This window comes from Lepidochelys kempii, chromosome 1, assembly GCF_965140285.1.
Source record: "Lepidochelys kempii isolate rLepKem1 chromosome 1, rLepKem1.hap1, whole genome shotgun sequence".
In the NCBI taxonomy this organism is placed as follows: domain Eukaryota; kingdom Metazoa; phylum Chordata; order Testudines; family Cheloniidae; genus Lepidochelys; species Lepidochelys kempii.
The window spans coordinates 2,407,561-2,425,812 of record NC_136380.1 but is presented as its reverse complement, the minus strand read 5'-3'; the positions used below and the strand labels follow the sequence as shown (position 1 = coordinate 2,425,812).

The following is an 18,252-nucleotide window of genomic DNA, read 5'->3' as shown; positions in this document are numbered from 1 at the left end:
AGGTTTCAGAGTAGCAGCCGTGTTAGTCTGTATTCGCAAAAAGAAAAGGAGGACTTGTGGCACCTTAGAGACTAACCAATTTATTAGAGCATAAGCTTTCGTGAGCTACAGCTCACTTCCTCAGATGCATATCGTGGAAACTGCAGCAGGCTTTATATATACACAGAGAATATGAAACAATACCTATTCCCACCCCACTGTCCTGCTGGTAATAGCTTATCTAAAGTGATTTCCAGCACAAATCCAGGTTTTCTCACCCTCCACCCCCCCACACAAATTCACTCTCCTGCTGGTGATAGCCCATCCAAAGTGACAACTCTTTACACAATGTGCATGACAATCAAGCTGGGCTATTTCCTGCATAAATCCAGGTTCTCACATCCCCCCCACCCCCATACACACACAAACTCACTCTCATGCTGGTAATAGCTCATCCAAACTGACCACTCTTCAAGTTAAAATCCAAGTTAAACCAGAACATCTGGGGGGGGGGTAGGAAAAAACAAGAGGAAACAGGCTACCTTGCATAATGACTTAGCCACTCCAAGTCTCTATTTAAGCCTAAATTAATAGTATCCAATTTGCAAATGAATTCCAATTCAGCAGTTTCTCGCTGGAGTCTGGATTTGAAGTTTTTTTGTTTTAAGATAGCGACCTTCATGTCTGTGATCGCGTGACCAGAGAGATTGAAGTGTTCTCCGACTGGTTTATGAATGTTACAATTCTTGACATCTGATTTGTGTCCATTTATTCTTTTACGTAGAGACTGTCCAGTTTGACCAATGTACATGGCAGAGGGGCATTGCTGGCACATGATGGCATATATCACATTGGTGGATGTGCAGGTGAATGAGCCTCTGATAGTGTGGCTGATGTTATTAGGCCCTGTGATGGTGTCCCCTGAATAGATATGTGGGCACAGTTGGCAACGGGCTTTGTTGCAAGGATAAGTTCCTGGGTTAGTGGTTCTGTTGTGTGGTATGTGGTTGTTGGTGAGTATTTGCTTCAGGTTGCGGGGCTGTCTGTAGGCAAGGACTGGCCTGTCTCCCAAGATTTGTGAGAGTGTTGGGTCATCCTTTAGGATAGGTTGTAGATCCTTAATAATGCGTTGGAGGGGTTTTAGTTGGGGGCTGAAGGTGACGGCTAGTGGCGTTCTGTTATTTTCTTTGTTAGGCCTGTCCTGTAGTAGGTAACTTCTGGGAACTCTTCTGGCTCTATCAATCTGTTTCTTTACTTCTGCAGGTGGGTATTGTAGTTGTAAGAAAGCTTGACAGAGATCTTGTAGGTGTTTGTCTCTGTCTGAGGGGTTGGAGCAAATGCGGTTGTATCGCAGAGCTTGGCTGTAGACGATGGATCGTGTGGTGTGGTCAGGGTGAAAGCTGGAGGCATGCAGGTAGGAATAGCGGTCAGTAGGTTTCCGGTATAGGGTGGTGTTTATGTGACCATTGTTTATTAGCACTGTAGTGTCCAGGAAGTGGATCTCTTGTGTGGACTGGACCAGGCTGAGGTTGGTGGTGGGATGGAAATTGTTGAAATCATGGTGGAATTCCTCAAGGGCTTCTTTTCCATGGGTCCAGATGATGAAGATGTCATCAATATAGCGCAAGTAGAGTAGGGGCTTTAGGGGACGAGAGCTGAGGAAGCGTTGTTCTAAATCAGCCATAAAAATGTTGGCATACTGTGGGGCCATGCGGGTACCCATAGCAGTGCCGCTGATCTGAAGGTATACATTGTCCCCAAATGTGAAGTAGTTATGGGTAAGGACAAAGTCACAAAGTTCAGCCACCAGGTTAGCCGTGACATTATCGGGGATAGTGTTCTTGACGGCTTGTAGTCCATCTTTGTGTGGAATGTTGGTGTAGAGGGCTTCTACATCCATAGTGGCCAGGATGGTGTTATCAGGAAGATCACCGATGGATTGTAGTTTCCTCAGGAAGTCAGTGGTGTCTCGAAGGTAGCTGGGAGTGCTGGTAGCGTAGGGCCTGAGGAGGGAGTCTACATAGCCAGACAATCCTGCTGTCAGGGTGCCAATGCCTGAGATGATGGGGCGCCCAGGATTTCCAGGTTTATGGATCTTGGGTAGTAGATAGAATATCCCAGGTCGGGGTTCCAGGAATATGAACAAGAGGCTGCTCGGCAGCTCTCCAACACGAGTTTCTACAAGCCATTACCCTCTGATCCCACTGAGAGTTACCAAAAGCAACTACAGCATTTGCTCAAGAAACTTCCTGAAAAAGCACAAGATCAAATCCGCACAGCCACACCCCTGGAACCCCGACCTGGGATATTCTATCTACTACCCAAGATCCATAAACCTGGAAATCCTGGGCGCCCCATCATCTCAGGCATTGGCACCCTGACAGCAGGATTGTCTGGCTATGTAGACTCCCTCCTCAGGCCCTACACTACCAGCACTCCCAGCTACCTTCGAGACACCACTGACTTCCTGAGGAAACTACAATCCATCGGTGATCTTCCTGATAACACCATCCTGGCCACTATGGATGTAGAAGCCCTCTACACCAACATTCCACACAAAGATGGACTACAAGCCGTCAAGAACACTATCCCCGATAATGTCACGGCTAACCTGGTGGCTGAACTTTGTGACTTTGTCCTTACCCATAACTACTTCACATTTGGGGACAATGTATACCTTCAGATCAGCGGCACTGCTATGGGTACCCGCATGGCCCCACAGTATGCCAACATTTTTATGGCTGATTTAGAACAACGCTTCCTCAGCTCTCGTCCCCTAAAGCCCCTACTCTACTTGCGCTATATTGATGACATCTTCATCATCTGGACCCATGGAAAAGAAGCCCTTGAGGAATTCCACCATGATTTCAACAATTTCCATCCCACCACCAACCTCAGCCTGGTCCAGTCCACACAAGAGATCCACTTCCTGGACACTACAGTGCTAATAAACAATGGTCACATAAACACCACCCTATACCGGAAACCTACTGACCGCTATTCCTACCTGCATGCCTCCAGCTTTCACCCTGACCACACCACACGATCCATCGTCTACAGCCAAGCTCTGCGATACAACCGCATTTGCTCCAACCCCTCAGACAGAGACAAACACCTACAAGATCTCTGTCAAGCTTTCTTACAACTACAATACCCACCTGCAGAAGTAAAGAAACAGATTGATAGAGCCAGAAGAGTTCCCAGAAGTTACCTACTACAGGACAGGCCTAACAAAGAAAATAACAGAACGCCACTAGCCGTCACCTTCAGCCCCCAACTAAAACCCCTCCAACGCATTATTAAGGATCTACAACCTATCCTAAAGGATGACCCAACACTCTCACAAATCTTGGGAGACAGGCCAGTCCTTGCCTACAGACAGCCCCGCAACCTGAAGCAAATACTCACCAACAACCACATACCACACAACAGAACCACTAACCCAGGAACTTATCCTTGCAACAAAGCCCGTTGCCAACTGTGCCCACATATCTATTCAGGGGACACCATCACAGGGCCTAATAACATCAGCCACACTATCAGAGGCTCATTCACCTGCACATCCACCAATGTGATATATGCCATCATGTGCCAGCAATGCCCCTCTGCCATGTACATTGGTCAAACTGGACAGTCTCTACGTAAAAGAATAAATGGACACAAATCAGATGTCAAGAATTGTAACATTCATAAACCAGTCGGAGAACACTTCAATCTCTCTGGTCACGCGATCACAGACATGAAGGTCGCTATCTTAAAACAAAAAAACTTCAAATCCAGACTCCAGCGAGAAACTGCTGAATTGGAATTCATTTGCAAATTGGATACTATTAATTTAGGCTTAAATAGAGACTTGGAGTGGCTAAGTCATTATGCAAGGTAGCCTGTTTCCTCTTGTTTTTTCCTACCCCCCCCCCAGATGTTCTGGTTTAACTTGGATTTTAACTTGAAGAGTGGTCAGTTTGGATGAGCTATTACCAGCATGAGAGTGAGTTTGTGTGTGTATGGGGGTGGGGGGGATGTGAGAACCTGGATTTATGCAGGAAATAGCCCAGCTTGATTGTCATGCACATTGTGTAAAGAGTTGTCACTTTGGATGGGCTATCACCAGCAGGAGAGTGAATTTGTGTGGGGGGGTGGAGGGTGAGAAAACCTGGATTTGTGCTGGAAATCACTTTAGATAAGCTATTACCAGCAGGACAGTGGGGTGGGAATAGGTATTGTTTCATATTCTCTGTGTATATATAAAGCCTGCTGCAGTTTCCACGATATGCATCTGAGGAAGTGAGCTGTAGCTCACGAAAGCTTATGCTCTAATAAATTGGTTAGTCTCTAAGGTGCCACAAGTCCTCCTTTTCTTTTCATCAGCAATATGTATCCCTACTAAGGGAACAGCTGCGGGATGCTTATCACTTAGCTACATTTGCGGCTTGGAAGAACGCAGACAGCAACAAACATTGATATGATGCTTGGGTACATTTGCAGGTACCATATCTCGGGGAATTGGATTACCAGTGCTGATGAGAGAACTCCTGCCATCAGTGTAACTAGTGTCTATACCGCAGCACAGCTGTGGCATTTTATGTGTACACAAGTCCTCAAACAGATCTTCCAGAAAATCATCCAGTCTGGATGTGCAGACATGGGGAGTTGGAGAATCCATTACTGAAGTTTGTTCCACTAGTTAATCACCCTAACTACTAAATATTTGGCCCTTATTTTCAACTGGAATTTTAGGGATTCAGATTCCATACAATGGGCCTTGCTCTGACTTTCTCTGCTAGATTACAGAGTCTATTACCCATAGTTTTCTCCCCATGAAAGTCTGGCTTGATCATCTTTTTGATAAGATAAATAGATGAAGCTCTTTAAATTTCCCTTATTGTCTGATATTTTCTCCAGCCTCCAATATTTTTCTGGATATTTCCTACACCTCTCTAAGTTTTAAACATCCTTTTTTTGAAATGTGGACCCTGGGACAGCATGCAGTTGGTTTCACCAATGACATGTGCACAGGTAAAATAGTTCACCTACTCCAATTTACCACTCCCCTGTTTATGCATCCGAGGACCGCATCAGCCTTTTGGCCACAGCATTGAACTGGGAGCATTACACAGTGACCACTCAATCATGGCTTGCAAGTTAGAGTAGAGGCAATACCTATAGTGTTTAGTGCTGAGTTTAGGTAGTATTACACTTTCCTGGTGGATTTTTTTTATGGGGGTTGGTGACCACTTGCTATGAACAGCACAGAGACAGAATGAAAGGTGGGAGGCACAGTTATTCCAGCAGTTCGGACTAGGGGCCGAATGGCTAGGCAGAAGTTCTGCGGAAAAGGACCTAGGGGTGACAGTGGATGAGAAGCTGGATATGAGTCAGCAGTGTGCCCTTGTTGCCAAGAAGGCCAATGGCATTTTGGGATGTATAAGTAGGGGTATAGCGAACAGATCAAGGGACGTGATCGTCCCCCTCTATTCGACATTGGTGAGGCCTCATCTGGAGTGCTGTGTCCAGTTTTGGGCCCCACACTACAAGAAGGATGTGGATAAACTGGAGAGAGTCCAGCAAAGGGCAACAAAAATGATTAGGGGTCTAGAACACATGACTTATGAGGAGAGGCTGAGGGAGCTGGGATTGTTTAGTCTGCAGAAGAGAAGAATGAGGGGGGATTTGATAGCTGCTTTCAAGTACCTGAAAGGGGGTTCCAAAGAGGATGGCTCTAGACTGTTCTCAATGGTAGCAGATGACAGAATGAGGAGTAATGGTCTCAAGTTGCAGGGGGGGAGGTTTAGATTGGATATTAGGAAAAACTTTTTCACTATGAGGGTGGTGAAACACTGGAATGCGTTACCTAGGGAGGTGGTAGAATCTCCTTCCTTAGAGGTTTTTAAGGTCAGGCTTGACAAAGCCCTGACTGGGATGATTTAACTGGGAATTGGTCCTGCTTCGAGCAGGGGGTTGGACTAGATGACCTTCTGGGGTCCCTTCCAATCCTGATATTCTATGATTCTATGATTCTATAGAATCATAGGACTGAAAGGGACCTCGAGAGGTTATCAAATCCAGTCCCCTGCACTCATGGCAGGGCCAAGCACCAGGTAAACCATCCCTGACAGGTGTTTGTCTAACATGCTCTTAAAAATCTCCAATGATTGAGATTCAACCTAAACCTCTCATGCTGCAATTTAAGCCCATTGATTCTTGTTCTATCCTCAGAGTTTAAGGAAAATATTTTTTCTACCTCTTCCTTGTAAATGCCTTTTAGGTACTTGAAAACTTTAATCATGTCCCCTCTCAGTCTTCTCTTTTCCTGACAAACAAACCTAATTCTTTCAATCTTCCCTCATAGGTCACGTTTTCTAGACCTTTAATCATTTTTGTTACTCTTCTCTCGATTTTTTTCAATTTGTCCACATCTTTCCTGAAATGTGGTTTCCAGAACTGGACACAATACTCCAGTTGAAGCCTAATCACCACCGAGTAGAGTGGAAGTATTACTTCTCAGGTATTGCTTAAAGCACTTCTGCTAATACATCTCAGAATTATGTTTACTTTATTTGCAACAGTGTTACATTATTGACTCATATTTAGCTTGTGGTCCACTATGACCCCTAGATCTCTTTCCAGCGCACTCCTTCCTAGGCAGTCATTTACCATTGTGTATGTGTGTAACTGATTGTTCCTTCCTAAGTGGAATACTTTAAATTTGTTCTTATTGATTTTTATCCTATTTACGTCAGACCGTTTCTGTGTTCCGTAATACAGTGCCCTAGTCTGTGGGTTGGGCCTGCATTCCATGTTCCAAGAGGATCACTTTACAGGTGACTGTACTAAAACATTTTGTTGGCATGGGCCCAGCTCACCAAACCCTCCAGATCAATCTATATGCCTCCCTGGCCTCCTCCTTATAACCACTCTGCCAGTCTTTGGACATCCACATATTTTATCTGCAGTGATTTTTTTCTATTTGCTTCCAGATCATTCATGAAAATATGCACTAACATCAGGCCTACAACTGATCCCAGAAGAACCCCACTAGAAACACCTATATTGATGACCATAGTAAATTGACCACAGCTTCCTGAAATCTGTCAGTTAACTAGTTCTTCATCCATTTAATGTGTGTTCTACTGATATTGTAGTGTGTTCATTTTTCAGTGTGAATGTTTCCCCCTACTAAATCAAATGCTTCAGAGCGGTCAAAGATAATTGCATCTGTGTGGTTCCCTTGATTAGCTAAACATGTACTGCCATAAAAGAATGCAATTGGGATAATTTCACAAGACCAGTTTTCCATAAACCATGTTGTTGACTGGCATTTATTATATTCCTAGACTGACTTTTTTCTTCTTCTTCTTCTTTTTTTTTTTTTTGGACTATCCCATAGCAAGGGTTTGGTTGTTTCCTAGCCTTGTCCAAACTTTTTTTCTGTTTATTTTTAATAGTTTATGTTTAACACAGTATTTCCCTTTTTATTCTTTTTTTTAAAATTTTTTTGCTCTGCTTCTTCCTAATTGAATATTTCTTGTCCTGAATGAGATGTGTGGTCATGTGTCAGTTTGTAATTCTGGTTCGTAAATCTGAGCTTCTACTGTGGATGCTGTTTAACACCCTTCTTGACTGCTAATGGACTGGAAAGTATTTCATCACCTCATGTGATATTTTCATTTTTGCCAGAAGCTGGGAATAAATGACAGAGGATGGATCACTTGGTGATGACCTGTTCTGTTCATTCCCTCTGAAACACCTGGCATTGGCCAATGTTGGCAGACAGGATACTGGGCTAGATGGACCTTTGGTCCGACCCAGGATCACCATTCTTATGTTCATACTGCTGCTTTCTGAATACAGAAGAAAACTTTAACAAGTTTCCTTTCTTGGTGTAGAAATTGGCCTAAACCTTTTCTAGGATTTCTTTTGTTTTTAATTACTTGATAAACTCCTTTTTTACCCTTAGCCTTGCCAACCATGGATTTTTGTTCTTGATGTCTTTAACATCCCTCATCAATTTTCATATCTTCCAGTTCAGAAAGCCTTTGACAAGATCCCTCAACAAAGGCTCTTACGCAAAGTGAGCTGCCACAGGATAGAAGGGAAGGTGCTCTCATGGATTGGTAATTGGTTAAAAGATAGGAAACAAAGGGAAGGTATAAATGGTCAGTTTTCAGAATGGAGAGAGGTAAATAGTGGTGTCCCCCTGAAGTATGTTCTGGGACCAGTTCCATTCAATATATTCATAAATGATCTGAAAAAAGGGGTAAACAGTAAGCTAGCAAAATTTGGAGATAGTCAAGACACAGGCTGACTATGAAGAGCTACAAAAGGATCTCTCAAAACTGGGTGACTGGGCAACAAAATGGCAGATGAAATTTAACGTTGATAAATGCAAAGAAACGCACATTGGAAAGCATAATCCCAACTATACATATAAAATGATGGGGTCTTGTCATAAATATAAAGGGAAGGGTAAACCCCTTTAAAATCCCTCCTGGCCAAAGGAAAAATCCTCTCACCTGTAAAGGGTTAAGAAGCTAAAGGTAACCTCACTGGCACCTGACCAAAATGACCAATGAGGAGACATGATACTTTCAAAAGCTGGGAGGAGGGAGAGAAACAAAGGGTCTGTGTCTGTCAGTATGCTGCTTTTGCCGGGGATAGAACAGGAATGGAGTCTTAGAACTTTTAGTAAGTAATCTAGCTAGGTATGTGTTAGATTATGATTTCTTTAAATGGCTGAGAAAATAACTGTGCTGAATAGAATGACTATTCCTGTCTGTGTGTCTTTTTTGTAACTTAAGGTTTTGCCTAGAGGGATTCTCTATGTTTTGAATCTGATTACCCTGTAAGGTATCTACCATCCTGATTTTACAGAGGTGAATTCTTTACTTCTATTAAAAGTCTTCTTGTAAGAAAACTGAATGCTTTTTCATTGTTCTCAGATCCAAGGGTTTGGGTCTGTGGTCACCTATGCAAATTGTTGAGGATTTTTACCAAACCTTCCCCAGGAAGTGGGGTGCAAGGGTTGGGAGGATTTTGGGGGGAAAGATGTGTTCAAACTACATTTCCCAGTAAACCCAGTTAGAATTTGGTGGTGGCAGTGGAGATCCAGGGACAAAGGGTAAAATTAATTTGTACCTTGGGGAAGTTTTAACCTAAGCTGGTGAAAGTAAGCTTAGGAGGTTTTCATGCAGGTCCCCACATCTGTACCCTAGAGTTCAGAGTGGGGGAGGAACCTTGACAGTCTAAATTAGCTGTTACCACTCAAGAAAAAGATCTTGGAATCATTGTTGATCATTCTCTGAAAACACCCACCCAATGTGCAGCAGCAGTCAGAAGAGTGAACAGAATGCTGGGAATAATTAAGAAAGGGATAGATAATAAGAACAAAATATCATATTGCCTCTATATAAATCCATGGTACGCCCACATCTTGAATACTGTGTGCAGATGTGGTCTCCCCATCTCAAAAAAGATATATTGGAATTGGAAAAGCTTCAGAAAATGGCAACAAAAAATATTAGGGGTATAGAATGGGTTTCGTATGAGGAGAGATTAATAACACGGGGACATTTTATCTTGGAAAAGAGATGGCTAAGGGGAGATATAATTGAGGTCTATACAGTCATGAGTGGTATATTGAAAGTAGATATAGAAGTGCTGTTTACTACTTCTCATAACACAAGATCTAGGGGTTACAAAATGAAATTAATTGGCAGCAGGTTTAAAACCAGTAAAAGGAAGTATTTCTTCACACAATGTACAGTCAACCTGTGGAACACCTTGCCAGAGGATGTTGTGAAAGCCAAGACCATAACAGGGTTAAAAAAGAACTAGATGAATTCATGGAGGATAGGTCCATCAATGGGTAATCTCATAAATTGTTCACCCTCTATAACATGAATAGAGAGATATGCACAGCTGTTTGCCTCCCCGCCCCAGGTGAATTAATAAGTAAAAAATTATAGTAATAGTAAAAAGTAATAAGCTGGGTGAATTAATAAGTAAAAAGTGATTTTATTAAATACGAAAAGTAGGATTTAAGTGGTTCCAAGTAGTAACAGACAGAACAAAGTGAATTGCCAAGCAAAATAAAATAAAACACACAAGTCTAAACCTAACACAAGTAAGAAGCTGAATACAGACAAAATCTCACCCTCAGAGATGTTCCAATAAGCCTCTTTTACAGACTAGCCCTCTTCTAGTCTGGGTCCAGCAATCACTCCCCCCGTGGTTACTGCCCTTTGTTCCAGTTTATTTCAGATATCCTTTGGGGGTGGGGGCTATCTCTTGAGTCAGCTGAAGACAAAATGGAGGAGTCTCCCAGGGGGTTAAATAGACTTTCCCTTGTGGGTGGAGACCCTCTCCTATGCAAAGTCCAGCTCCAAGATGGAGTTCTGGAGTCACATAGGCAAGTCACATGTCCATGCATGACGAATTTTTTCAGGCAGCAGCATAGCCCACATGCTATCTTGAATGTCTCCTGGAAGACTTCTTATGTGGATTAGAGTCTTCCAAGATCCATTGTTAGAATCCTAGAATATCAGGGTTGGAAGGGACTTCAGGAGGTCATCTAGTTTGTTTCTTGATTGGCCACTTAATTTGCACATTCCTTTCTTAAGAAGCTGACCAAATGCTTTACCAAGGCTACTTAAAATCAAGCAAGTAAACAGCCAATATTCAGAACTTTGAGTACAAAAACACACATGCATACAAATAGGATGAATATATTCAGTAGACCATAACCTTTACAGAGATATGTTACATGGCATATGCAGCATAGAACATATTCCAGTTATGCTATATATACATTCATAAGCATATTCCCATCAAAGATTATGTGCAATGTCACAGTGAGACAGAAGTTTATGTTTGTTACTGGCATGGTATAGTCTAATGATAGAACAACATAGAATCATAGAATATCGGGTTGGAAGGGACCTCAGGAGGTCATCTAGTCCAACCCCCTGCTCAAAGCAGGACCAATCCCCAACTAAATCATCCCAGCCAGGGCTTTGTCAAGCCTGACCTTAAACATATCTAAGGAAGGAGATTCTACCACCTCCCTAGGTAACGCATTCCAGTGTTTCACCACCCTCTTAGTGAAAAAGTTTTTCCTAATATCTAACCTAAACCTCCCCCACTGCAACTTGAGACCATTACTCCTTGTCCTGTCATCAGCTAGCACTGAGAACAGTCTAGATCCATCCTCTTTGGAACCCCCTTTCAGGTAGTTGAAAGCAGCTATCAAATCCCCCCTCATTCTTCTCTTCCGCAGACTAAACTATCCCAGTTCCCTCATCCTCTCCTCATAACTCATGCATTCCAGTCCCCTAATAATTTTTGTTGCCCTCCGCTGGACATTTTCCCATTTTTCCACATCCTTCTTGTAGTGTGGGGCCCAAAACTGGACACAGTACTCCAGATGAGGCCTCACCAATGTCGAATAGAGGGGAATGATCACATCCCTCGATCTGCTGGAAATGCCCCTACGTATACATTCCAAAATGCCATTGGCCTTCTTGGCAACAAGGGCACACTGTTGACTCATATTCAGCTTCTCGTCCACAACCACCAGCCTGGGGTGAGTCTGCCCGATTTCTCAGCACTTTGTCCTGAATTTGGCATCCTTGGCTCAGTTGAATCACTGAGACCTCAACACCGATAAGTGCTTCACGCACTATTGCTCATGAGTCCCAGTCGGTATCCCCCTTTTACAGATGGGGAAACTGATGCAGCAGAAAGGGCTTAGTTTCTCTCAGACCTGGCTCGTATGGTCCATGCAGCAGCACAGAGGCCTGGTGCTCTCTCTCTCTCCATTGGTTTCTCTAATGAGGAGATCTCTTCTGATTTCAGTGGGACTGCACCCACTTACACCAGCTGAGAATTTGGCCATGGTCATTTAATTAGAGCTATACCATCAGCAAAGACCTGTGAGCTGGGAGTGGAGAGTCCCAGCTCTGCAACGGGTTTGCTGGGTGACCATGGGCACATCCGCTCCATGCATTAAAAGACAATTAGGAATAAATTACTAAAAGCTGAAAGCTGCAGAAATAAGCTACACAATGGTCTCACTTTAGGGACCACAAGCTGTATGATGCAAATCTCCCCTGCCTGTCACACACAACCCTGCTCTCAACCCTCAGCCGATTTTATACTGTTTCTTGGCTTCCTTCTCTGTTCCTGACTGGCCATTCAGTCCCAGTGCTGCATCCTCACTACACTTACAGTAGGCTCCTTGTCAGGCTGCAGAAGGTCTTGTCCCAGACCAGACCAGAGGGGACTGATGCAGGAGGAGAGGAGGGACCAATAGGGGCTGGCCCAGGGCAATAGGCAGGGGAAGGGATGGGGCATGGAGGCAAGAAGCTTTAGGTGCAACTTTAGTTGCCTTTATGAGTAAAGGTCTGGAGCAGCCTCCCCCAAATCTGTTTGGTGCTAACCCTGTAGATGATGGGGTTTAGCATTGGAGGTACACTTTGGCAATGAGAATATGGAAATGCAGGGACACCGTGTGGCCAGACTGGTACATGAGGGAGGAAAGGAGAGCTGGGATGTAAAAGGCTAAGATGGCACAGAGGTGGGAGCTGCAGGTCCCAAAAGTCTTGAGCTGGGCGTCCTTTGTGGAAAGGCTGAAGATGGCCCTGAGGATCTGGATATAGGACACCAATCATGGACAATAGTACAAAGAGACCATAGTAACGACTAATGTGGATGTCGGTGCAGGCCAGATTCATCACAGCCATGTACTCAAAGTACGTGTGGGGGATTATGTTGGTTCTGCAATATGGCCACTGACTCGCCAGCAAAGGATATGGCAGTACAAATATGCTTCTGCGCAGAATCACAGCCAGGCTGATCTTGATCACCCACAGGGTTAGTCAGGATGGTGGAATGTCTCAGGGGATGGCAGATGGCCATGTAGTGATCCACAGCCATGGCCACAAAGATCCCTGACTCCATCTCTAAGAAGCAGTGAATGAAGTACATCTGGATGAGGTAGGCACTGAAATCTATCTCCCTTGAACTGAACCAGAAGATTGACAGCTTTTTGGGCAGGATGGATGTGGACAGGCCCAGGTCGGTGACAGCCAGCATGCAGAGGAATTAGAACATGGGCACATGGAGGCTCGTCTCCATCTTCACAATGAACAGGATGCTGAAGTTTCCCAACACGGCTATGGTGTACATCATGCAGAAGAGGATGGAGATCATAGAATATCATGGTTGGAAGGGACCTCAGGAGGTCATCTAGTCCAACCTCCTGCTCAAAGCAGGACCAATCCCCATCTAAATCATCCCAGCCAGGGTTCTGTCAAGCCTGACCTTAAAAACCTCTGAGGAAGGAGATTCCACCACCTCCCTAGGTAACCCATTCCATTACTTATAGGTTATCTTCATATGCAATGTAACATAAGCATACTTAACAATACACCAGCCACTATAATAATTTACAGCAACACCGAGTGTTCTGACCACTGCAGTATGGTCCAACATTCAAATCACTACTAAAAAACTGCCTCTTCTCCTTTGACATGGTTAAGACTTCAACGTGTCCAGTTGCAACAAGCTGCCCCTGCAGGTTTTGCATGCTTTTTTTTAATATTATAAGTTTATTGAATGTTTACAGAGATTTGGTTATTATTCAAAACAACTTAACCACTTGGTATGGAATCAGGCCGTATGCCCGGGTTTGATTCTTTACAGCAATAAGATTTATGGTTTGGGCCTGTATTCAGGCCTGTATTCAGGGCCAGCAGCAAACGGTCTTTCATTAGTGCTAAGCCTTTACTCAGTGTGGGTCAGTGTAGTGGGGCGGCTGCCGCACCCTGGAGAGGAGAGGGTTAAAATTGGCCAGAGAGGCTGTGCGGACTCGCAGCCAAATAGAAAGGGCCTGTGGGCAGTGAAACAGGGCCGAGTTGTGCCCGATAAAAGGGCTGCTGACCAGAGGAGAGATCAGTCTCTCCCTGACCAACAAGGGAGGGGGACCGGTTCCTAGCAGAGGGACTGACTTCCTAACAGCACCCTAGACAGAGCAGTGCTGGGCAGGGTAGCAGGACCGCTGGCTGACCACTGCCAGACTGCTGACCCTGACACAAGGGCTGAGTGGGTGCAAGGGCTCCGGGGAAGTGGACCAGGGAAGGCAGGCGGTAGAGCGGAGTGGAAGAAGTCAGTAACTGGCTGCCACTCAAGGGTCGCTTAGCTGGGGCCCAGAGAAGTGGGTGGGCCTGGGTTCCCCCACTTTTCCCCACTGGATGCTGGAGGGAGTGGCCAGATAAAGGACTGCAGCTTATCCCTGCAGCACGGGGTTTAAGTGTGGGGAGAAGCAAGAGCTAAAGAGCTTCTAGAGGTAGTGATCAAAATCCTCATGCAGAGCGTATGTCAGACTCAGCTTCACTGTTCAGGTTCAGCCCCGGGCAATGGGGGACCTTTATTTCCAGATAAGGTGCCACGTATGTGTGTGACTAGTGGGTTAATGGCAGGTGTGCTGTTTATTTCCCTCCCTGTGAGCTCCCACAGCCACCTCAGCCTCTGCCCAGCATGCTGCCATCCCAGCTAATGCAGGTATTTCTCCTTTTGCCTCTCTCAGCTGTTGTCCTCCTAGTTTCAAAGCTGATCCCTGTCCTGCCTCCAGGGCCAGTCTCAGGGCAAAGGGCTATAGGTTCCCAGGGGGAAGAACAAAAAGGAGCTGAAAGTTAAGGAAATAAGCCACACAACAGTCTCATCCTTCAGGACTTTGTAACTGAGTTTTAGGGTACACAGGATTTATGATGCATTGCCTCACTTGTCTGCCTCAGAGCCCTGCTCCCAAACCTTAGCTGCTTTTATACGGCTTCCTGGCCTTGACGGAAGAAGTGGAGCAGTGGTGAGGATTTTTGGGGGAAAGGTGGGGCACGGGATAGGTGCCCAGGTGTAACAGGTGTCCAGTTGCAATTAGAATTACAATTGGAAAGGTGGGAACCCTATGTGATAGTATGTTGTACATATGCTAATTCCATAGTATGTCGTGCAGAGAAAGCACAGTAAGGCCAGGAAAGGATTAAATGTCTTTTTGACTGTCGAGTCAGGGAAGAGGGCCCAGCACCATGTCACCAGCCTGGTCTTCATGGAGCTTGGTCTCAGGTCTAGAGCACCAGGAGAAAACTTTAAGTCCCTTTATGAGTAAAGAGCAGGAGAAGCCTGTCCCGGATCTGTTTGGTCCTCACCCCATAGATGATGGGGTTTAGCACTGGGGGCATGAGGAGGTACATGTTGGCAATAAAAAACAGGAAGTGAAGGGGCAAATCATGCCCAAATCGCGATGTGAGGGAAGAGAAGAGAGTTGGGATGTAAAAGGCTAAGATGACACAGAGGTGGGAGCCACAGGTCCCAAAAGTCTTGAGCCGGGTGTCCTTTGTTGGGAGGCTGAAGATGGCCCTAAGGATCTGGGTATACGACATGACAATAAAAAACACATCCAGACAAATCACACAAAATACCACAAATAGGCCATAGTAACTACTGATACGGATGTCGGCACAGGCCAACTTCACCACATACATGTGCTCACAGTGCATATGGGGGATGATGCTGGTTCTGCAATATGGCCACCGCCTTGCCAGGAAGGGATAGGGCAGTGCGAGCATGCTGCCACACAGCACCATGGCCAGGCCAATCTTGGCCACCATGCGGTTTGTCAGGATGGTGGAATATCTCAGGGGATGGCAGATGGCCATGTACCGGTCCACAGCCATGGCCACGAAGATTCCAGACTCGATTGCTGAGAAGCAGTGAACAAAGTACAGCGGGGTGAGGCAGGCACTGAAAACTATCTTGTTGGAATTGAACCAGAAGATTGCCAGCATTTTAGGCATGGTGGATGTGGACAAGACCAGGTCTGTAATGGCCAGCATGCAGAGGAAATAATACACGGGCTCATGGAGGCTCCGCTCCCCCTTCAAGATGAAGAGGATGGTGAAGTTCCCCAAGATGACTATGATGTACATGGCACAAAAGGGGATGGAGATCCAGACATGGGCCAACTCAAGGCCAGGAATGCCCAGCAGGATGAAGATGGAGGGGTGGGTGAATTTGGTTGTGTTGGAATCTGACATAGAGCAGGGCAGAAGCTGTCCAGCTCTGAGGTAGAACAGTGTCTCCTGTTTGTACCGTATCTTCCCCTAACTTTCTGTATATGCCCAGGATCTATGGTAGGAGTGCAACTGTCTGGATGGAGAGAAAATGTGAATATCAGACAGTTCACGCACTACTGGGGGCTGTTCTCATGGGTGAAGCAGATTGGTCGCTCTTCACACACTGAAAAATGACATTTTCATTATTCAGAAAAATGAATTATAAACAACTGACTCTACTAATGCAAATGGGGCTCCTTGTGTCAATAATTTGTAAACATCGTGGTGTGGGAAACCTTAATGGGCACAAGCACGAGATACACCTCAGGGAAAAGACCTTCTTGTCACTGACAGCAGCTCTATGGAAACACCAGCTCATTCGCAGAAGTGGTCAAAACAAAGAAAAATGTTCGGATGCATAAGGAAAGGGTTGGAGAATAACCTGCTGTAAAGTTTTCGTCACTTTATTCTGTAAAGGATAGAGCAGATAAAAAGTGGAATTCCGAGATAGGCTTTGAGAATGGGGAAGGCTGCCATATGCCGAGTGACTGAAAAGTCTGGGACTGTTTAGAGAAGAGACAAACAAGGGGGCATATGACTGAGGAAAGGAAAATCAAGAATGGAACTGATTACATTACATTCAAATTGAGAAACAGAGAAGAGTCCCCAAACAGTGATATCTATAGACACTAAGTGCATCAATAGGGCTAATTCCCCAAAGCTGAAGCAAATTATCAGAAAAACTGATTGGGAGGAAAAGTTGGAGAGAAAAATGGGAATGAAAATTGGGAGTTTTTGAACAAGGGTTTTTGATAGCTTAAAAAGTCACGATTCCACAGTCAAGAAAGTGAACAACTTTGCCTAAAACCCCACTTCAGTGGCAAAGTTAAGGCAGCAGTTAGGCAGGGGAAAGCAACATATAACACATGGGAGAAAAGCAAAATAGATACCAAGCAATACAAATTGGAAGTTTTGAAAACTGATCAGGGAAGTTGAAGGTTATTAAGTATATTAAGCACATAAGAAATCCTAGAAAATATTTAAGTGAGTTCCTAGAAGGGGAGAGAAACCTTTTAATGTTGCAGAAAAGGCAGATGTGTTCAAGAAATAGTTTTGTTCTGCATTTGGAAAGAAGCAGTGTGATGTACTCGTATCACCTCAAGTGATGAAACAATTTCTGGACCATTAGTAGTCAAGTAGGGTGTTAAAAAGCATCTACAGTAGAACCTTAGAGTTACAAACACCAGAGTTACGGAGCGACTGATAAACCACAAATCTCATTCGGAACCAGTACACAATAGGCAAAAGCAGAGCCCCCTCCCACCTCAAAAAGGAGGTGAATGCAGGGCAGATCCCTGTTAAACACAAACTATTAAAAAACTAAGGGAAATTTCAAAATAAAAAGATTTCACAAGGTTAGAAAACAATGGAAAAGCTGGTATGGGATTATTGTAAAAAAAAATGTCTAGGAATATAATTAATGCCAGTCAACAACATAGTTTATGAAAAACAGGTTTTTGCAAATAATTCCAATGTATTTATGTAATGAGAGTAAATGTTTGGTTGATCAAGGGAATTGTGCAGATGCACTGAACCTTAATTTCTCTGAGACATTAGATTTAGTAGGGGAAAATATTCAGATAAACAAATAAACACTCTACAATATCAGCAGAGCACATGTAAAATGGACTAATCACTAACTAACTGTCAGATCTCAGAAGCCAGTTGCGAATTGATCATTGTCAGGGAATGGGGGAGTATCTAGTAGGTTTCTGCAGGAATCAGTTCTAGGCTGGATGCTATTAAATATTTCCATCAATGATCTGGAAGCAAATAGAAAATCACTGCAGATAAAATTTGTACACCACTCAAACATTGGCAGAGTGGTTAGAATAAGGAGGCCAGGGTACGCATACTAATTGATCTGGAACATTTGTTGAGCTGGGTCCACGCAAAATAAAATGTTTTAATACACTCAAATGTTATCATCTTGGATGGGGGAATACCGGCTTGATCCTCAGACTAGGGCTCTGTATTATGGAATGCAGGGACCTGAAATGGATTTAGGGGTCACTGTGGACACCCAATTCATCATGAGCTCCCACTGTGATGCTGTGACCAAAAGGGCTGATGCGATCCTTGGATCATTTTTGTTGCCCTTCGCTGG

The 18,252-nt window shown here is 44.4% G+C and overlaps 1 protein-coding gene across 1 annotated transcript; it reads right to left on the bottom strand.

Annotated features, from left to right (window-relative positions):
* Positions 1-15,119: 15,119 nt before the first annotated feature.
* On the bottom strand, positions 15,120-16,067 carry LOC144929164 (olfactory receptor 52R1-like). The gene has a single exon (XM_078848087.1). It carries the CDS (start codon positions 16,065-16,067, stop codon positions 15,120-15,122), a length of 948 nt encoding a protein of 315 aa, XP_078704213.1.
* Positions 16,068-18,252: the final 2,185 nt, after the last annotated feature.